This window comes from Trichoderma reesei, assembly GCF_000167675.1.
Source record: "Trichoderma reesei QM6a unplaced genomic scaffold TRIREscaffold_17, whole genome shotgun sequence".
Taxonomy (NCBI): Eukaryota; Fungi; Ascomycota; class Sordariomycetes; order Hypocreales; family Hypocreaceae; genus Trichoderma; species Trichoderma reesei.
The window spans coordinates 200,960-215,913 of NW_006711164.1; the positions used below are offsets into that span (position 1 = coordinate 200,960).

The following is a 14,954-nucleotide window of genomic DNA, read 5'->3' on the forward strand; positions in this document are numbered from 1 at the left end:
ATCTTGCTAAAGGCGGTAAGATTATAGTATCTGGTTTTAGTCTAGCCCTGTTACCAGGATTTTTGCAGTATAAGAGATGCTAACCTGTAAATTTTGCTAGTATAATGTATCCTTTCTAGCTGGCTGACTGGCAAAGTAGCCGAGTTGAATCAGGGCCTTGGGGGGCATATGACTGTCATGTACTCGTACGTCTACCTACCTTACCTTAGGCACCTTATTACGTGGGCACCTGAGCATGAAGACCCCCTTCTGAAAGAGAGCTGCGGATCTCGAACTCAGCTTCACCAGACCCCTTGAGGCATCTGTCTAAGCGTTCGGCAGTCTTGAGTGAACGGAGGTCATTTCTTTCAGCAGCCACAAGATGTCACTACTAATCCATTGCCCTTTCTGCAAGACATCCAACACCTAGTCTACAGCTTGGCTCCATGGTAAGGTAATACTACTGTACTGTATGCAGCCAGCCGACATCAGTTTCTCACACGGAGCACACGAGCATCCCGGGGGCAGCAAGGCGCTAGTGCGGACTAGGCCCTAGCGGCCAGTTGCTAGCCGCTTCCCCGCATTTCAAGCTCCGCGCCGCTGCCGCCGCACAATCACATGCTCCATGCAGAATTCGAGGGAGGAACTGCCTACCTAGGTGCCTGCCTTACCTTGCCTACCTTACACAGTAGAGAGGGTTGTTCGTCTCTTCAACTTGAAAGCAGGAAGCACTTATTAATACATAAGGTACTCAGGTACTTGTATAGTAACGTGGTCTGGCAAACCGGCATAGCAGGTGAAAAACATACCAATCTCTTCTATCCCAAGTACGCAGCAGCAGCAGCAGCAGCAGCAAGACACACAAGATGGATTTGCTTCAATGCTGCATGTGTAGCCAAAGTCGGGCGTTCAGCACCGCCAGTACGGATACGAGGCCGAGCGGCTGATGCGAGGGAAGACGTGCCCCTCGGGCTTTGCTGGATCGTTGATCCACACCAGCGACTCTATATCGCTACCATCCTCTCTTGGCTGGAACCTCATGAGGTAGTAATCGGGGCGATAGTCGAGTTTGAGTCTTGCCTTGACCCGTTGATCCCAAGGCAGGAACCATGTGAATGTATCCTCGTAGAGGTGTTGCAGTGGGAATCCATCGATTTCTCGAAGATCGATCCTGAGACACTTCTTGAACCTCACCCTGTCCCGCATTCTGGGCCGCGTTACCCGCATAAAGTACGGCGGGAAATAGCACTTGTAGCATCCGCAGTACTGGCTGAGGGGCCTCGGGGGCCCTCCGGGTCTTTTGGAGAGGGCTATTCTTGCGCCGACTTCATCATACCTCAGCCTCGCGGTTTCGGCGCTCACTGAGGCGAGCAGGGGATAGTTGTTGGGGTACGGATGGTCTAGTAGTGTCTGGATCAGTAGTTGCCCAATCCAGTCGACGCCGTCGTTTGCAGTCATTGTGTTGCTCAGCACGATGACTGCGGCCTCGCATTCCGGCAGCAGGGCGACAAAGGCGTTGGTGCCGTGGTACCTGCTCTGATTCCATACGACCGTGACCGGGGCACAGCCTGATCCGAGTATGGGCATTTCCATCAGCTGCGCGTTGATTCCGAGATCGCCAAGCGCAGCTGGCAGAGTGCACGTCATCCAGCCGGCAGCGTGACTCTTCTTGGCCGTTCCATCAGGCGCATCGTCCCCCATTGACTGCAGCGGGTCGAAGAGCAAATCAACATCGGGGAAGACTTGCGCGCGTCTGATCTTCTGAGCCCTCGCATTGCCTGCAGGCCCCCGGCGCCTCCAGGCCTCGTTGAGGCCGATGCAATACTTGGCCATGTCATTTGAGCTGCTGCTCATGCCTCCGACAGCGACCGAGGCATCCTCCACGTCCGAGTTGAAACTGAACTCGCTCGGGTCATATGTACACACTCGAGAATGATCCAGAGCACTGAATCTTCTGGTCGTGTTCCCATGATCGTACCTCGCGTATGTCGACATCCTGGTATTGGTCATCTGGAGGGGATCCAGGACATTCTTCTGCAGGTAGTTGTGGTAGCTAGGATCCACGACGGCCCCCAGGAGGGCGTAACCGAGGCTGTTATGTAGGAATCGGGGCCGTCCACTTGCCAGAGGCTTTAGGGAGTTGAAAGCCCGGATGGCGTCTGCGAGCCGGTCGTTAAACAGGCCACCGTCATCTAAATGCAGCAAGTGGTCAGGCGCTTGGAGTCCTGTACGATGGCCGAGTAGATCGCCGATTGTTGCGTGCTTGTCGGCAACAGCAGGCAGATGGGCCGAAACTTTGTCGTCAAAGCTCAGCCCTCTCCGGTACACCTGCTGAGCTACGCAAGCTGCAGTAAAGCCTTGGCTCAGGGCACCGAGAGGGAAGACGGTGTCGGAATCCACGGGCACTTCTCGTTTCACCCCGCCCATGCGCCCAATGTTCGCCCTCCACAAGACCCTCTCCTTGAGCACAACAGCGGCAGACAGGCCAACAATGCCTGTTGACTCTTTTATTTTGAGTATGTCAGCGTGGGCCTCGTCGAGGTCCTGAATTATGGCCTCCGGGGGCTTGGTGATGATGTTCGCCCTTGTAAGTACCAAAGATCAATAGGATGGCCTCGCAAGCTACCTTTAGAGCGAGCGAAGGGGGGGGAAAAGGGCGACTTACATTAGACCAGCTCAGATGGTTGAGACGTCGAAGAGCTGCTCCCGTCCCTCCAGGACGGACTTCCAATGCGCCAATGTAGTGAAAAAGGCGAAGGCACCTTTATATCAAGATACACATGCCGGCATTTGATTACATGCATGCCCAGGTGCCGAGCTGGTTTATTAATTCCCTCTTGGCGAGCTTGACATCCTTTGTCCATCGTTCAGGTCTGGGGAAAATGTTTGTCGCTGCTGCTCATCAGTGTATACATCCTAGGAGCCCACACAGACTAGAGCCTTGTACAACTGCACGCGCGTGCTTTGTCTGTGTCAACGAGAATCGCCTAAAGCTCTGCGACGCCTGCCTTTGAGCAAGCCCTTTCCGCTGGTGCAGCATCGTGGCGGATCGGTTCAACCCCCGTGGACCGAGAGCGACGGCAACAGCGGCAATGGTCAGCCTTGCTTTCTTTGTTTGTGTCATGTTTTGCCGTGTTCAAAAGCTGCGATGCCCGTGAAGAAGACGCCCGGCAAAGGGAGTTAGATAACGATGAACGAAAGGACCTGGAAGAGACAGGATTTCACGATGGGGTTGGTACTAAGAATAACTGGCGCACGTGCTCGTACTCTAGAAGCAGCTTGAACAAGGAAGCAGCAACTGAACAATGTATGTAGAAATCACAAGGAATGGAAGCAACGACCAAACAATGTAGGAACAAGGAAGCAACAACCAAGTGTTTAATTACGCATCCAAAACTGACATGAAACACATCCATAAATGACTAAGCATGCCTCTGCAACACCATGGCAATTTTCGGAGGTAATTTTAGTAATTCTACTCATCTTTCAGTCTTCTCGCACGGCCAACTCAGGCCAGTGGCAGACGACCCTCTCATTCGGTGCTAAACTGCACTCTAAGCTGCCTCTGCGTCTACATGAGTATCCAGAATTGAGTTCAAACCATGAGTGGACGTGACGGAATCTGACAGAAGCGTTTCGTTGCAGACGAGCCTCTTCTTCTTCGAGGGGTGTTTGAGCCAATGCTGCTTGAGCAGCTGGAGGCTGCTTTTTCTTTCAAGGAACTGTGTGAGCTTACCCGATCAAAGGTGCTGCAAAGATGGGCAAGTAATGAAGTCACTTAGCTGCAGCTTATGGCTATAAGAGACAACCTCCCTCATGTGCCAGCTGGCACAGGCAACAGTGCTCGAAGCAGGATAATGATATACGTCGCGTCAACGTGTCTTTCTAGATGAGTGCCCGCTAATCTTCACATACCACGAAAGACCTAGACGGTCAAGGTAATGTCCAAAGATACGTCAGCCCCCCTTCAATGATGATGGACAATCGCCGAGCCCATCTACTCAGCCCTCGTTCCCAGCCTGCGCCTCCAGCCTCCGCCGCTGCCACCTCGCCTGATGCAGCGCCTTGACCTCCTGATCCAGCCCTGCCACGGGCCCTTCAACCGGGACATGCGGCGCAACCGCATTGATGGGCAGCGCCGCCACCGGCCCCTTGTCGACGCCAGCCTCGTCCTTCCAGCTCTCGTACTGCGCCGTCGACGAGACGTAGACGATGCGGCCCAGGCCGACGAAGGCGTGGGCGGCGGCGCACATGGCGCAGTGCTCGCCCGACGTGTAGACGACGGCCGCGGCGCGCTCCTCGGGCGTCAGATGGAGGTGCGCCCAGCGGGCAATGGTCAGCTCGGGATGCAGCGTCGCGTCGGCGCGGAAGTCGCCGGCCTCGCCCGTGACGGTGCGGTTGCGGTCCTGGTGGATGATGGCGCCGTGGGCGTTGACGAGGACGGCGCCGAAGGGGGAGTCGCCGGCTTCGAGGGCCTGGCGGGCGAGGCTGACGCAGAGCCTGAGGGCTTTGTGATGGGTCGCCATTGGGGGAGTCTTGGGGAAGTGTAGGATGTAGTTTGAGGAGAGAAATTGCTGAAGAGAGGGGGGGGGGGGGGGGGGGTCGATGTCGATTCAAAAGCGTCGGTTGAGGCGCAGCTCTGGGCTTAGGCGGAGGGTGTAAGTGGCTGATTGCATGTTGTCTGCATCTTTACCTGAGCCGCTGCAGACAAAAAGCATTCACATGCGGTTGTTATACCCTTTATGGACGGCCCATAAAGTAGGTGTCGTTGGAGGGCGTGCATCTCAATCCCTTCCGTCATGTCCTACCATCAATGTCCATCAAGAGCTGCACGTGTAAGTGAGGCATTGTCCCTTATCGCGAGTATTGTACTAATCCTACCTACCTTACCTACTAAGGCAGAGAGCTCCCTGTATGCACATACCCCCTGTATCAGCGCCGCACACGTGCATATGCATCTACAAGACACGCACCTCCAACCGGCAACCCACGACGAGCGCCGGCTGACTACAGACATTCAGACGACGCCGGACCAACTTACGTCAGGCTTCCACCGGCGAGCGCCATGGCCATTGGCCGTCATCGGGAAGCCTCTCCACCCCTTGCGTTGGCCGTGGGAGATGCCCAAAGGGACATATAAATACGGCCATGCCCGAGGGGCTGTCAAGCGGGAGTGGTATAGCATGACAGCCTGAATGACAACAACGTCTGTTGGGTCTCCCGCCTTGTCGTCCTTGTATAAAGCGTCACTGAAGCATCGCCATGGCGCCGCCTACTGCTACCGAAACCACCGTCGACGAGCCCATCATCAAGATGAAGGCCTCGACTGCTGCTGCTGCTGCTGCTGCTGCTCCCGAGGCTGACGCTGAAGAGGAGATGGAAACCCAGCTGGCCAATCTCAGCCGTGGGCCCAATCCTCTACGAGGTACAGAAGTCATCTCTCATTCACTTCACTTCACTTCACTTCAGACTCATCAAATACATCACATACACCACCCTGTCCAATCTCGTATATAGTCCATCTCCTTACCTAGGTAGTCGGTCGATGCCATGTCCGACCCATCTCTCACTCAATCCACCACCATATCACACACAAACCCTCGTCCAAGCATCTTGCTAACCTCCCGCCGCACCAGGCATCCCAACCTTCCCCTCCTTCCACGAGCACCGCAAGCACATTGTGCTGCACATGGCCGCCGTCTTCCGCAGCTGGGCCCGCAACGGCTACACCGAGGGCATCTCGGGCCACATCTCGGTCCGCGACCCCGAGTTCCCAGACCTCATCTGGATGAACCCCATCGGCAAGCACTTTGCCCTCATGAATGCCAGCGACATGATTTGCTTGCGCATCAGCGACGGCGAGATTGTCGGCGGAAATCGGGTATGAGAACTTTCATGATCAATCCCCCTGTTTCTTACATACACACACACACACACACACATATATGTATATATGTATGTGAATTGCGGCCAGAGGACAAGATAACCCTGACTGAAGGTGTTCGTTCAACTGGCAGACCCGTCCTGTAAACAACCCGGGCTACTACATCCACTCGGAAGTGCACAAGGCGCGCCACAACATCCACGCAATCTGCCACGCGCACACCATCGCCGGCCGCGCCTGGTGCGCCTTTGGCAAGCCCCTCGACATGATCACCCAGGACATCTGCGACCTGTACGGCGTCCTGGCCGTGGACACGGAGTACGCGGGCATCGTGACGGCCGAGCAAGAAGGGAAACAGATTGCCAAGGCGCTGGGACCCCGGGGCAAGGCGGCGCTGCTCATCAACCACGGCATCATCACCGTCGGGCAGACGGTCGACGAGGCGGCGTTTCTGCTGGGGCTCGTGGAGAGGAGTTGTGAGATCCAGTTGAAGGTGGAGGCTGCGTGTGCGGGGAACCCGGGGTTGAAGAAGAGTATTATTCCGCATGAGCTTGCGATGAATAATTTTAGGATGGCGGGGGAGAAGCATTGGTTGTATGAGGAGGCGCAGCCGGATATTCAGCTGGAGATTGAGTTGGCGGGCGAGGTTATTTCGAGGGGGCTGGATGATGTCAAGATTGATACACCTTGAAGGATGAGTCTGGATGGGGGTGTTGATGTGAGGGATGGAATTGAATGTATGAAGCGAGATATTATGGATGAGATATCTTGAATGACCACTTTCCTGTAATCGCAGTCCCGACTCGCCATACCTAACTCGCGTGAGCTTTTCCTTTCAGCTTACGATTATGAAGCGCCATTCTCGAATGTATAACTGCAGCGCAGCAGCAGCGAAAAATGTCTGTAGATTCCATCTTGATTCTCGATCTGATCCAACAAACGCAAAAAATCTATTATATGTATACAACCCCTATCCTCCCGCGTACCATCATCATTCTTTATCCCCCTATTTCATCTCTGTCCACGCGGCGCGAGCCATCCTCGCCAACCTCCGCAGATCCCGAACCGCATGCCCGCACGCCAGCGAAAGCTCCCGCCTCACCTGCGGCACAAACGGCACCACGAACCGCGACTCAAACAGCCGCGGCAGCGCGCCGACGACCTCGAGCGCCAGCCGCCCGCACTCGGCGCCGACCTCTGGGCTCGTCCGCGCGGCAACGTAGCCCGCCGGGAGCCACGCGGGCCGCGTCAGCTGCGAGGCGGCCTTTGCCGAGAAGCAGGGCAGCGAGATGCCGATGAGGCTCTTGACGTACTCCTGGGCCGTGGCGGGCGCTTCCGCGAGGACACGCTTGAGGATCTCGAGGGCCGGCAGGGTGTCTGGTCCCGGGCCGAGGTTCTGCGACAGGGAAATTGCGGCCCGGAGGATCTCGGCCGAGTTGTCTTCCCATATGGCAAAGGGCATGTGCTTGACCATTGCGAGGACCGCGACGCGGTAGTTTGTCTTGATGAGCTGGCTTCCGGCTTGGGGGTCTTGGGTGGTTGCTGTGTCGAGCATCGGCTTGACTAGCTCAAAGTAAATCTTTTGCGTCCAGAGGGGCTTGACGAGGGCGAAGCTCTCCTTTGTCAGGCACTTTTGAGGGGCTACGAGCATTTCGAGTCGTCGAGCAAGCAGGTGGCCGGTGTTTTCGTTCCGGGGGGCTTCCCGGAGTCGTTGTATGAGGCCTCGGGCTTGCGTGCCGCTTGGTCGACGTATCAGTCCGCTGACGATTGCGTAGATGGAGGATACCTGCTCCAGATAGCGGGCGACATCGTCACTGTCGACGGCTTTCTGCGCGTTTTCAAGGGCCGTATCCAACCGGCCTTCTAGTCGCGACACCAGGTAGCTGATGCCCTCGATCTTGTACTTGTTTGCCAGAATGGTTAGGATGGATCTAGTGACGGGTCTTGTGAGGGAGCTCTGGTTGAGAGAGGCACTCAATGTGCCGCTGACCAAAAGTTCCTGCGCTACACCAGAATCAAACTACTCAACAGGTTAGTGCTCGGCAAAAAACAAAGGATAAAGAAGTAATTGAGGAGCCAACTCACCAGTTTTGCAACCACAGACGGCCTCATAGCCTCCAGAAGCCCCAGAGAAAGAACGTTGACAGACTTTTCCGTCAACCAGCCCCATGACGATCCCTGCTCATCTGTATACTTTTCCAGTCTCGCTTTTCTCTGCTCTTCGGAAGTAGAAGCAGGAATTGGTATTAACTCGTCCTGAAATAGATTCAAAAAGTAGTGGTCAAGCTTCAGTGAAACCTGCTGAGCTTCACCCATCTCACGAAGGACGAAACCGGCAAAGTCGGAAATAAGGTGCAGATATTGATACTCAGAGGGCTTATCGGAGCCGTCAAAGTCGCCGCTGAGCTGGAGCGCCGGCTTCTGAGTGCCGTGGATGGGTCCGACTGCGGCTGTTGCGCGGCGATAAAGGCTTCTGACAACCACCAGGCCAATGAGCAAGACGTCATTCCGGAGCTCAGTGGCAGTTGCTTCCTTCGGTGGTGGTGCGCCGCTGTAGCTTGGTGCAGAGCCGTCGTCTTCTTCTCCGGCCAGGGATCGCAGCTCGGGATACTTGTAAGTAGCCCGATACAGCCACATGGTGCCGTCGAATACCTGGTCCGTCTCCGGGTTATGCTTCAAGCAAGCGTCGTTGAAGTAGCGTGAAGCTGCTTGGATGCCCACAACCAGGGCACACCAAATCTTGGGGCTGGCTTTTGCGTCTATTGCTGCTGTCAGTTCGGTGGTCAAGACATGGATCAGAGCCAAGAAGTTATGTCTCCCGTTGATGAGAGATTTCGGCAGCTCGGAGCATCCGACATAGGCAAGCAAAGAAGCAATCTTTTGGATCTTCTCGGCAGCCTCGTCGCTCTGGTCATCGCGACTGCCACGGACGACTGATACGAACTGATCGACCAATGGTTTGAAGCCTGGCGCGTAGGCTTGGACGGCCCTGTGTAGGGCTTTGGCCGTCTCGTTCAGGAGGTCATCCAAGTTTGAGTTTGAGTGATTATTGAAAGCGCTTAGTGGGATGGCAAAGAGTGCCTGGCAAATTTCAGAGCACGTCGCTTCAGGGAGAAGTAGGCGACGTTCATCCTCCGGCCCAAGGGGTACGGTCCCTTGCGAGATCAGCGCGCCAACGCCCTGAACGGCCACCGTTGCGATTTTGATGTCGTCCTCGTTGGCATTGACATTGCTTCCAAGTGCTACGGGGCCTTTGTATACGTCGCTGTAGAGATTCTTGAAGACGCCGTCAACAGCGACGAAGTCACTCTTTTGTTCATCCGTCATCTGGGCCTGTGAGAGGAGGAGCCTTGTCTCCAGAATCACATTCAGAATCTTGAGCAGGTCCTGGCTATGAGTGACGGACTTTCGGTGGCGTAAGTTGTCCTTGAGATGCGTGACTGTCGGCGCCACCATGAGAACGAATGCGCTCGGGTTTGCGCTGAGGACACTGACGATGAGGCGGCCCGCCTGGGTGGTGTACATGGGATTCGACAAGTCGTTGACGCAGTCACGCGTGACATCCAGGGTGTAATTGCGGAGGTCGTCGTCCTTGAGCCTCGTGGCGAGCGTTTTCAAGACTTCGAGAGTGGCCCAGATGGCATCCTCGATTTCTCCGTTTCGTACTTCGTACTTGAGGCTGCCCCAAATGCGACTCACGTAGGGGATAATGGACTGCTCCGGATGCGTGTATTTCTCGAGGCATTCTTTGATGCTCTTCAAGACATCGACCTAGAACTAGTGAGATTTGTCCCGTCCAGGAGAACGAGCCAACTTACCTTGACATTTACTGTAACGCCATCGCCTTGGTCGAGCTTGCCTACCAGAAAGGGCAGCGCAAGAGGCGCTAGACGGTGAGTTGACGAGAAGCATTTCCGCAGCTGGGACTTGAGATCCTCCGGCGTGATGCCGCTCTGCGTCAAGCGCGGAAGCGTAATGGGGTAATATGCCTTAAAAGCGCCAAAGACGGCCTCGAGAACCTCTTGTGAAGGTTCATACTGCTGGAGAAAGATTCTCAAAATGTCGAACCACACAATCAAGCAGTCTGGGTCTCTCTCGTTGCGACACAGCTCCAGCAAATTCATCATGAACCCAGAAGAGGCACCATCGCGTTGCTGCAGATTGCTGGCCACTTCAGGGGTGACCATGAGTGATCGCAGCAGCTCGTAAACGGCAAGGCGCGTCTTGGCAGTCTGTCGTTGAAAGTCCTCTTTCATGCCGCACACTTTACTGATGATGTCGTAGCCGCTCTGCGACTGAAATGCCTTCATCTCGATGATCCGGGACAAGGCCGAGGCCGAGGCCAAGATGCCCGCCTTGTGATCAATGTCGAGCATGGCACCGAAAAAGGCAATCAACAATTTGACTAAAAGATGACACTGTAAGCTACTCTGCTCAATTGAAGCGCCGGCTGCTTAGGCTCACCTTGACTCGGCTTGAGGAGGTCGGGTTTCACAAAGTCCAGCGTACGGGACAGGAACTCCAAGGCTGAAGCGCATTGTATCAGCAGCATGAACGACAGCTGAAAGGATGAAGGGAGATGTATTAGATGTGGGCTCACCCTTTGCTCTTGATGTCCAATCCGGCATCTCTTGTGAATCTTCAGCCTCATTGTTTCCCGGCATCCATGGCTGGACAGCCTCTACCCACCGGGCAACAGGGTTGGAATTGGCGGGAGCCGCCTCGAGCTCTATGGATTGCACGTCAGACATGTCGCCCCTCCAATGCTCAATAATGTCATTCCCGTCTGAAGCAACCTACCTTTGGCCGCTCTTTGAGCCAATTCCGTGAGCTTGGCTTCATCCTCCTCGAGGACAAAGTCGAGGGCCAGCTGCCGAAAGTCGGCCATGACTCGAAGCTTCTCTTGGATAGGTAGGTAGTACGGAGATTGGTGATTCCCAGGTGTTTCAAGGCTCGACCTATAGGTGAGTCGTCCCCCAGAGAAGCTCCTGAAAAGTGTTTGGTTCACCGAACGTCCTCCAATAGCCGGATCCGACTGACGGTGCAAGTCTCGGTGAGTCTGAGCTTCAAATCTCCAATATCGCGGGGTTAAATCTGGCACAACCAGCCGCCGCTCTCCTTCTTCGACAAGGCGAAGCACTGCTCCTTCGAGGCTCAATGGTTGATTCAGGTGGGAAGGAATAAGGGATAGGCGTCGGTTGAGAGTTGGCCCAGGTAAAGTCAAGACAGAGGAAGAGAAGCGACGGATTTGTCACCAGAAACGAGCGTACCTTGTTGCAGTTGACGCCAGAGATTCCAATTCCGCTCGACGAACATCGGCCTTTGGTGGGGTGTTTTTTTCTCTGGAGCTTCGAGCTCCACTTTTCTGGCGATGACGGAAGAATCCCGCCCTCGGGCTTCAAAGGCTGGCCAATTCCTTCGACGACGATGATACAAATATCCCAGCTTTCTTCTCATCTTCCTCCAACTGATACCTCGAGTCTTCACACGCACACAATGATCCGATTACCCGCGCTGCGGCATCTCGCGACCAAGCCGGTGCGCCTCACCGCCCGATCCGCCCAGCAGCGCCGCTGGGCGCAAGTCGTCGACGTCCGCTTCCACACCACGCAGCAGCCCGCCCAGGCGATCCTCGAAAAGTACCGCGAGAAGCTCGCCCGCAAGGCGTCGCAGGAGGGCCACAGCAGCATCGAGGACCTCAAGGCCGCGTACGCGGACAAGATCCAGGCGCAGCGCAAGAACGACGCCGTCGACGTCCCCTCAATAGAGGCGCTGTCAAAGGCCGGCGGCATACCACAGACCGAGGGCACGCCCGTCTCGCAGCCGAACCGAGGGCCACTGCCCGAAAAGGCCGCTCCCAAGAACAAGAAGAAGAAGGCTGCTTCCGGAGAAAAGGCTGCGATCAAGCCGCTGGGGGATATTCTCGATCTCGAAAAGGTGGCGGAGCTGCCTGAGAAGGAACTCACGGCCATCTGGCGCCTTCGCCACGCCTCGTCGCCGCAGACGTTGTGCGCAGTCATTCCTGCGGCGACATACAAGGCGATGGAGGATCTCGCGCGCAGCAGCCCCTTCTTCGTCCTGCCGGTACCGCACGAGAGCCAAGGCGCGGAGATGCACTTTTTGCAGTGGACATGGGATGCGGCGTCCAAGACCAGCACGGTGCTCTTCACACAGCTCGTCGAGTATAAGACGAGGGGGGAGTTTGCGCAGCCGCACACCACGGTGACGCATCACCTGGATCTGATTGAAGACAAGGGCCTGGTGTTGATGCAAGGACAGGTCATGGAGGGCCGCGGCGTGCAGCCGGACCACGCGAAATGGCTGGTCATGTGTCTGCAGCGGTTCTACGGCGGGTGGGAGCAGAAGGGGGACGAGATAGATGGGCAGAGGAAGGAGAGGGCGGAGGAGAGGAAGAAGCTGCTGCAGTGGTTTACGAATGGCGACTCAAGGTTCAGCGTCGAGAAGCTGCTGGAGGAGGCGGAAAGGATGGGATGAAGGATGTTGGGCTTTGGACACGGTTGGAGAAATAGACGGGCGGCTCTCCGTTGAGAAGCACCAAAAATTTGAAGCGGCAAGGCCCGTTCATGTGTACATGTATCTGTTATATAGGCATTAGACGAGGCTTCGAACAAGGTCATTCAGGACCCTGATTCGATTTGTACAATTATACAATTAGGGCGAACCACCACGCCCCGATTCCACAAGCACCAGACGTTCAACTCCCTTTCCTTCTCTAGATTACAACTTGGCCTTGGGCGCCGCCGCCTTGGCCTCCTCTTCCTCCTCCTCCTTCTTGACCTGATCCCTCAACACCCTCCGCAGAATCTTGCCCGCCTGCGACTTGGGAATTTCCTTGATGAAGCGCACGCCGCCCCGCAGCTTCTTGGGCGGCGCGACCTTTGCGTTGAGCCAGTCGGCAATCTCTCGCGCCTTGGCCTCGGTCTCGGGGACGCCGGGCTTGAGGACGACGTAGGCGCGCGGGATCTCGGTGTGCTGCTCCTTGTCCCAGACGCCGATGACGCAGACGTCGGCAATGTCCTCGCGGCCGATGAGCTTGGCTTCGAGCTCGGCGGGCGGCACTTGGAAGCCCTCTGTAAGACAATCACGGTCAGTTTGCCGGTTTCCAACGTGGATGTGAGTGAGGAGTAAAGATGTTGTGCATGTCGCGTTCTCTATTGGACGCCTTTGTAAGGGCAGAGGCTGGAGACGAAGGCTTTTGACTTACTGTACTTGATGAGCTCCTTTTTGCGGTCGGTAATGTAAAAGTTGCCCTTAGGACAGCAGTAAAAGATGTCGCCCGTCTTGTACCAGCCGTCCTCGGTGAAGGTGTCCTTGTTCAGCTCGGGTCGCTTCCAGTACCCGGAGAAGACGTTTGGTCCCTTGAGGAGAAGCTCTCCGGACTAGAATACCAGAATCGTCAGCATATCTGCAGTACAGCATGGGAACCCTATCCTCCAGATAGGTAATTGTCCTTACCTGGTTGTAGCCCAGCTCCGTCCCATCTTCATCCACAATCTTGGCCTCCATACTAGGATACAGCCGCCCGACCGACCCCTGAAACTTCCACCACTCCTCCGGAAGCTGCAGCATGACGGCAGGCGACGTCTCGGACAGTCCGTAGCCCTGCTTGACGCCGACCTTGAGGCGCTCCCACACCGCAACGGCCAGCTCCCTGCTCAGCGGCGCGGCGGCCGAGTTGATCCATCGCAGGGAGGACAGGTCGTACTTTGCGATGACGGGGTGCTTGCCCAGGGCGAGGACGATGGGCGGCGGGACGTACATGAAGGTGATGCTGTGGTCCTGGATCAGCCGGCAGGCCTTTTCGAGATCGAACTTGGGCAGGACAACGCATGTGGCGCCCGTGAAGACGGATGTGGCCAGGACAATGACGAGGCCCTATGTGATGCGTGTGTGTGTTAGCTGGCTACGTGTACCCCCTTCTTGGACGGGGGGTTGGACGTACGTAGATGTGGAAAAAGGGGAGCACGCCGAGCTGGGCGTCCGTGTCCCATGAGATGGTTCTGAGGTCGCCTTTCTCTCCCTGGCGAGCCTGGGCGACGATGTTGTAGTGGCTGAGCATCACGCCCTTGGGCATGCCCGTTGTTCCCTACATGGGCAAAGCTCGACGTCAGTCGTTATTCACACAGCAACACTCGTCCTACGAAGAACGGGGTATATGTACTCACCGAGCTGTACACAAGATACGCCAGATCCTTCTTAGGATCAATGGCCGGTTTCTGCGGCACCACGCGCGCGCCCTTTGCCGTGATGTCGGTCCAATGCCGATGCACACCCTTCTCATCATCCCTCCCATCCCCCAGCAGCAGGATCCTGTCCGCCGGCAAGCCCGCCAGCGCAGCGGCCCTTCTCGCCGTCTCCAGCAGCGGCTTCTGCGTGAGGAGGGCCTTTGCGCCAGAGTCGGTGAGCTGCTGGGCGAGCTCCTCGGGCGAGTAGGTCGGGTTCGCGGGGCAGACGATGCCGCCGGCCCACTGGATGCCAAAGTTGAGGATGGGGACGTCGATGTTGTTGGGCGTGAAGAGGGCCATGACGTCGCCTTTGCGCCATTGGAGGCTGTGGATGAGGCCCTGGCCGAGGGTGAGGGCGAGGCGTTTGATTTGGGCGAGGGAGTGGGATCTGCCTGTGTCGCAGTCGATGAAGATGGCTGTGTGTGGGGGGGATGTGTTAGTTGGGAATTGCAAGATGAGAAGTGTGCCGTTCTTGTTGCGGGCTTTGAGGGTATGAAGTTGTAGGTGAGAATGGAAAGATGAGGTTGTACTGACGTTTGTCGGCGGGATAGTCTCTGGGTTGCTCTAGGTAGTATGACCAGATGTCGACGAGGGGGACGTCGACTGGCGCCTGGAGTGATTTGATGGGCATAGTTGCGGTGGTTGTTGAAGACAGATACACGATCTTGATGAGTTGACAACAATAACAAACCCTCTGGTCGTTTCTATTCAAGCAAAAATCGACAAGGCAAAGTCAACACCGAACAAGCGAGAGAGAGTCTCCAGATCCGAGGTCAGTAGAAGTTCAGGTTGTTCTCAACGATCTGCCATCCGGAGATAAATGAGTATCCTTACCACGAATGAAG

At 56.0% G+C, this 14,954-nt stretch overlaps 6 protein-coding genes across 6 annotated transcripts; 2 read left to right on the top strand and 4 right to left on the bottom strand.

Moving 5' to 3' along the window:
* Positions 1-888: 888 nt before the first annotated feature.
* TRIREDRAFT_122995 (uncharacterized protein) lies at positions 889-3,103 on the bottom strand (the record flags this gene model as incomplete). The annotated part of the gene is made up of 3 exons (XM_006967450.1): positions 889-2,544; positions 2,645-2,741; positions 2,910-3,103. 3 exons carry the CDS (start codon positions 3,101-3,103, stop codon positions 889-891), a joined length of 1,947 nt encoding a protein of 648 aa, XP_006967512.1.
* Positions 3,104-3,980: 877 nt separating this feature from the next.
* On the bottom strand, positions 3,981-4,505 carry TRIREDRAFT_65925 (uncharacterized protein; the record flags this gene model as incomplete). The annotated part of the gene is made up of 1 exon (XM_006967451.1): positions 3,981-4,505. The coding sequence occupies one exon, from the start codon at positions 4,503-4,505 to the stop codon at positions 3,981-3,983; it is 525 nt and encodes a 174-aa protein (XP_006967513.1).
* Positions 4,506-5,292: 787 nt separating this feature from the next.
* TRIREDRAFT_65969 (uncharacterized protein) lies at positions 5,293-6,554 on the top strand (the record flags this gene model as incomplete). The annotated part of the gene is made up of 3 exons (XM_006967340.1): positions 5,293-5,404; positions 5,616-5,860; positions 5,997-6,554. 3 exons carry the CDS (start codon positions 5,293-5,295, stop codon positions 6,552-6,554), a joined length of 915 nt encoding a protein of 304 aa, XP_006967402.1.
* Positions 6,555-6,869: 315 nt separating this feature from the next.
* TRIREDRAFT_4939 (uncharacterized protein) lies at positions 6,870-10,751 on the bottom strand (the record flags this gene model as incomplete). The annotated part of the gene is made up of 6 exons (XM_006967300.1): positions 6,870-7,883; positions 7,949-9,619; positions 9,682-10,268; positions 10,328-10,390; positions 10,464-10,592; positions 10,664-10,751. The coding sequence occupies 6 exons, from the start codon at positions 10,749-10,751 to the stop codon at positions 6,870-6,872; spliced, it is 3,552 nt and encodes a 1,183-aa protein (XP_006967362.1).
* A 608-nt stretch (positions 10,752-11,359) lies between these two features.
* TRIREDRAFT_22885 (uncharacterized protein) lies at positions 11,360-12,400 on the top strand (the record flags this gene model as incomplete). The annotated part of the gene is made up of 2 exons (XM_006967308.1): positions 11,360-11,677; positions 11,759-12,400. The coding sequence occupies 2 exons, from the start codon at positions 11,360-11,362 to the stop codon at positions 12,356-12,358; spliced, it is 918 nt and encodes a 305-aa protein (XP_006967370.1). The 3' UTR covers positions 12,359-12,400.
* Positions 12,401-12,601: 201 nt separating this feature from the next.
* TRIREDRAFT_4941 (uncharacterized protein) lies at positions 12,602-14,740 on the bottom strand (the record flags this gene model as incomplete). The annotated part of the gene is made up of 6 exons (XM_006967301.1): positions 12,602-12,954; positions 13,089-13,263; positions 13,340-13,759; positions 13,827-13,970; positions 14,050-14,525; positions 14,644-14,740. The coding sequence occupies 6 exons, from the start codon at positions 14,738-14,740 to the stop codon at positions 12,602-12,604; spliced, it is 1,665 nt and encodes a 554-aa protein (XP_006967363.1).
* Positions 14,741-14,954: the final 214 nt, after the last annotated feature.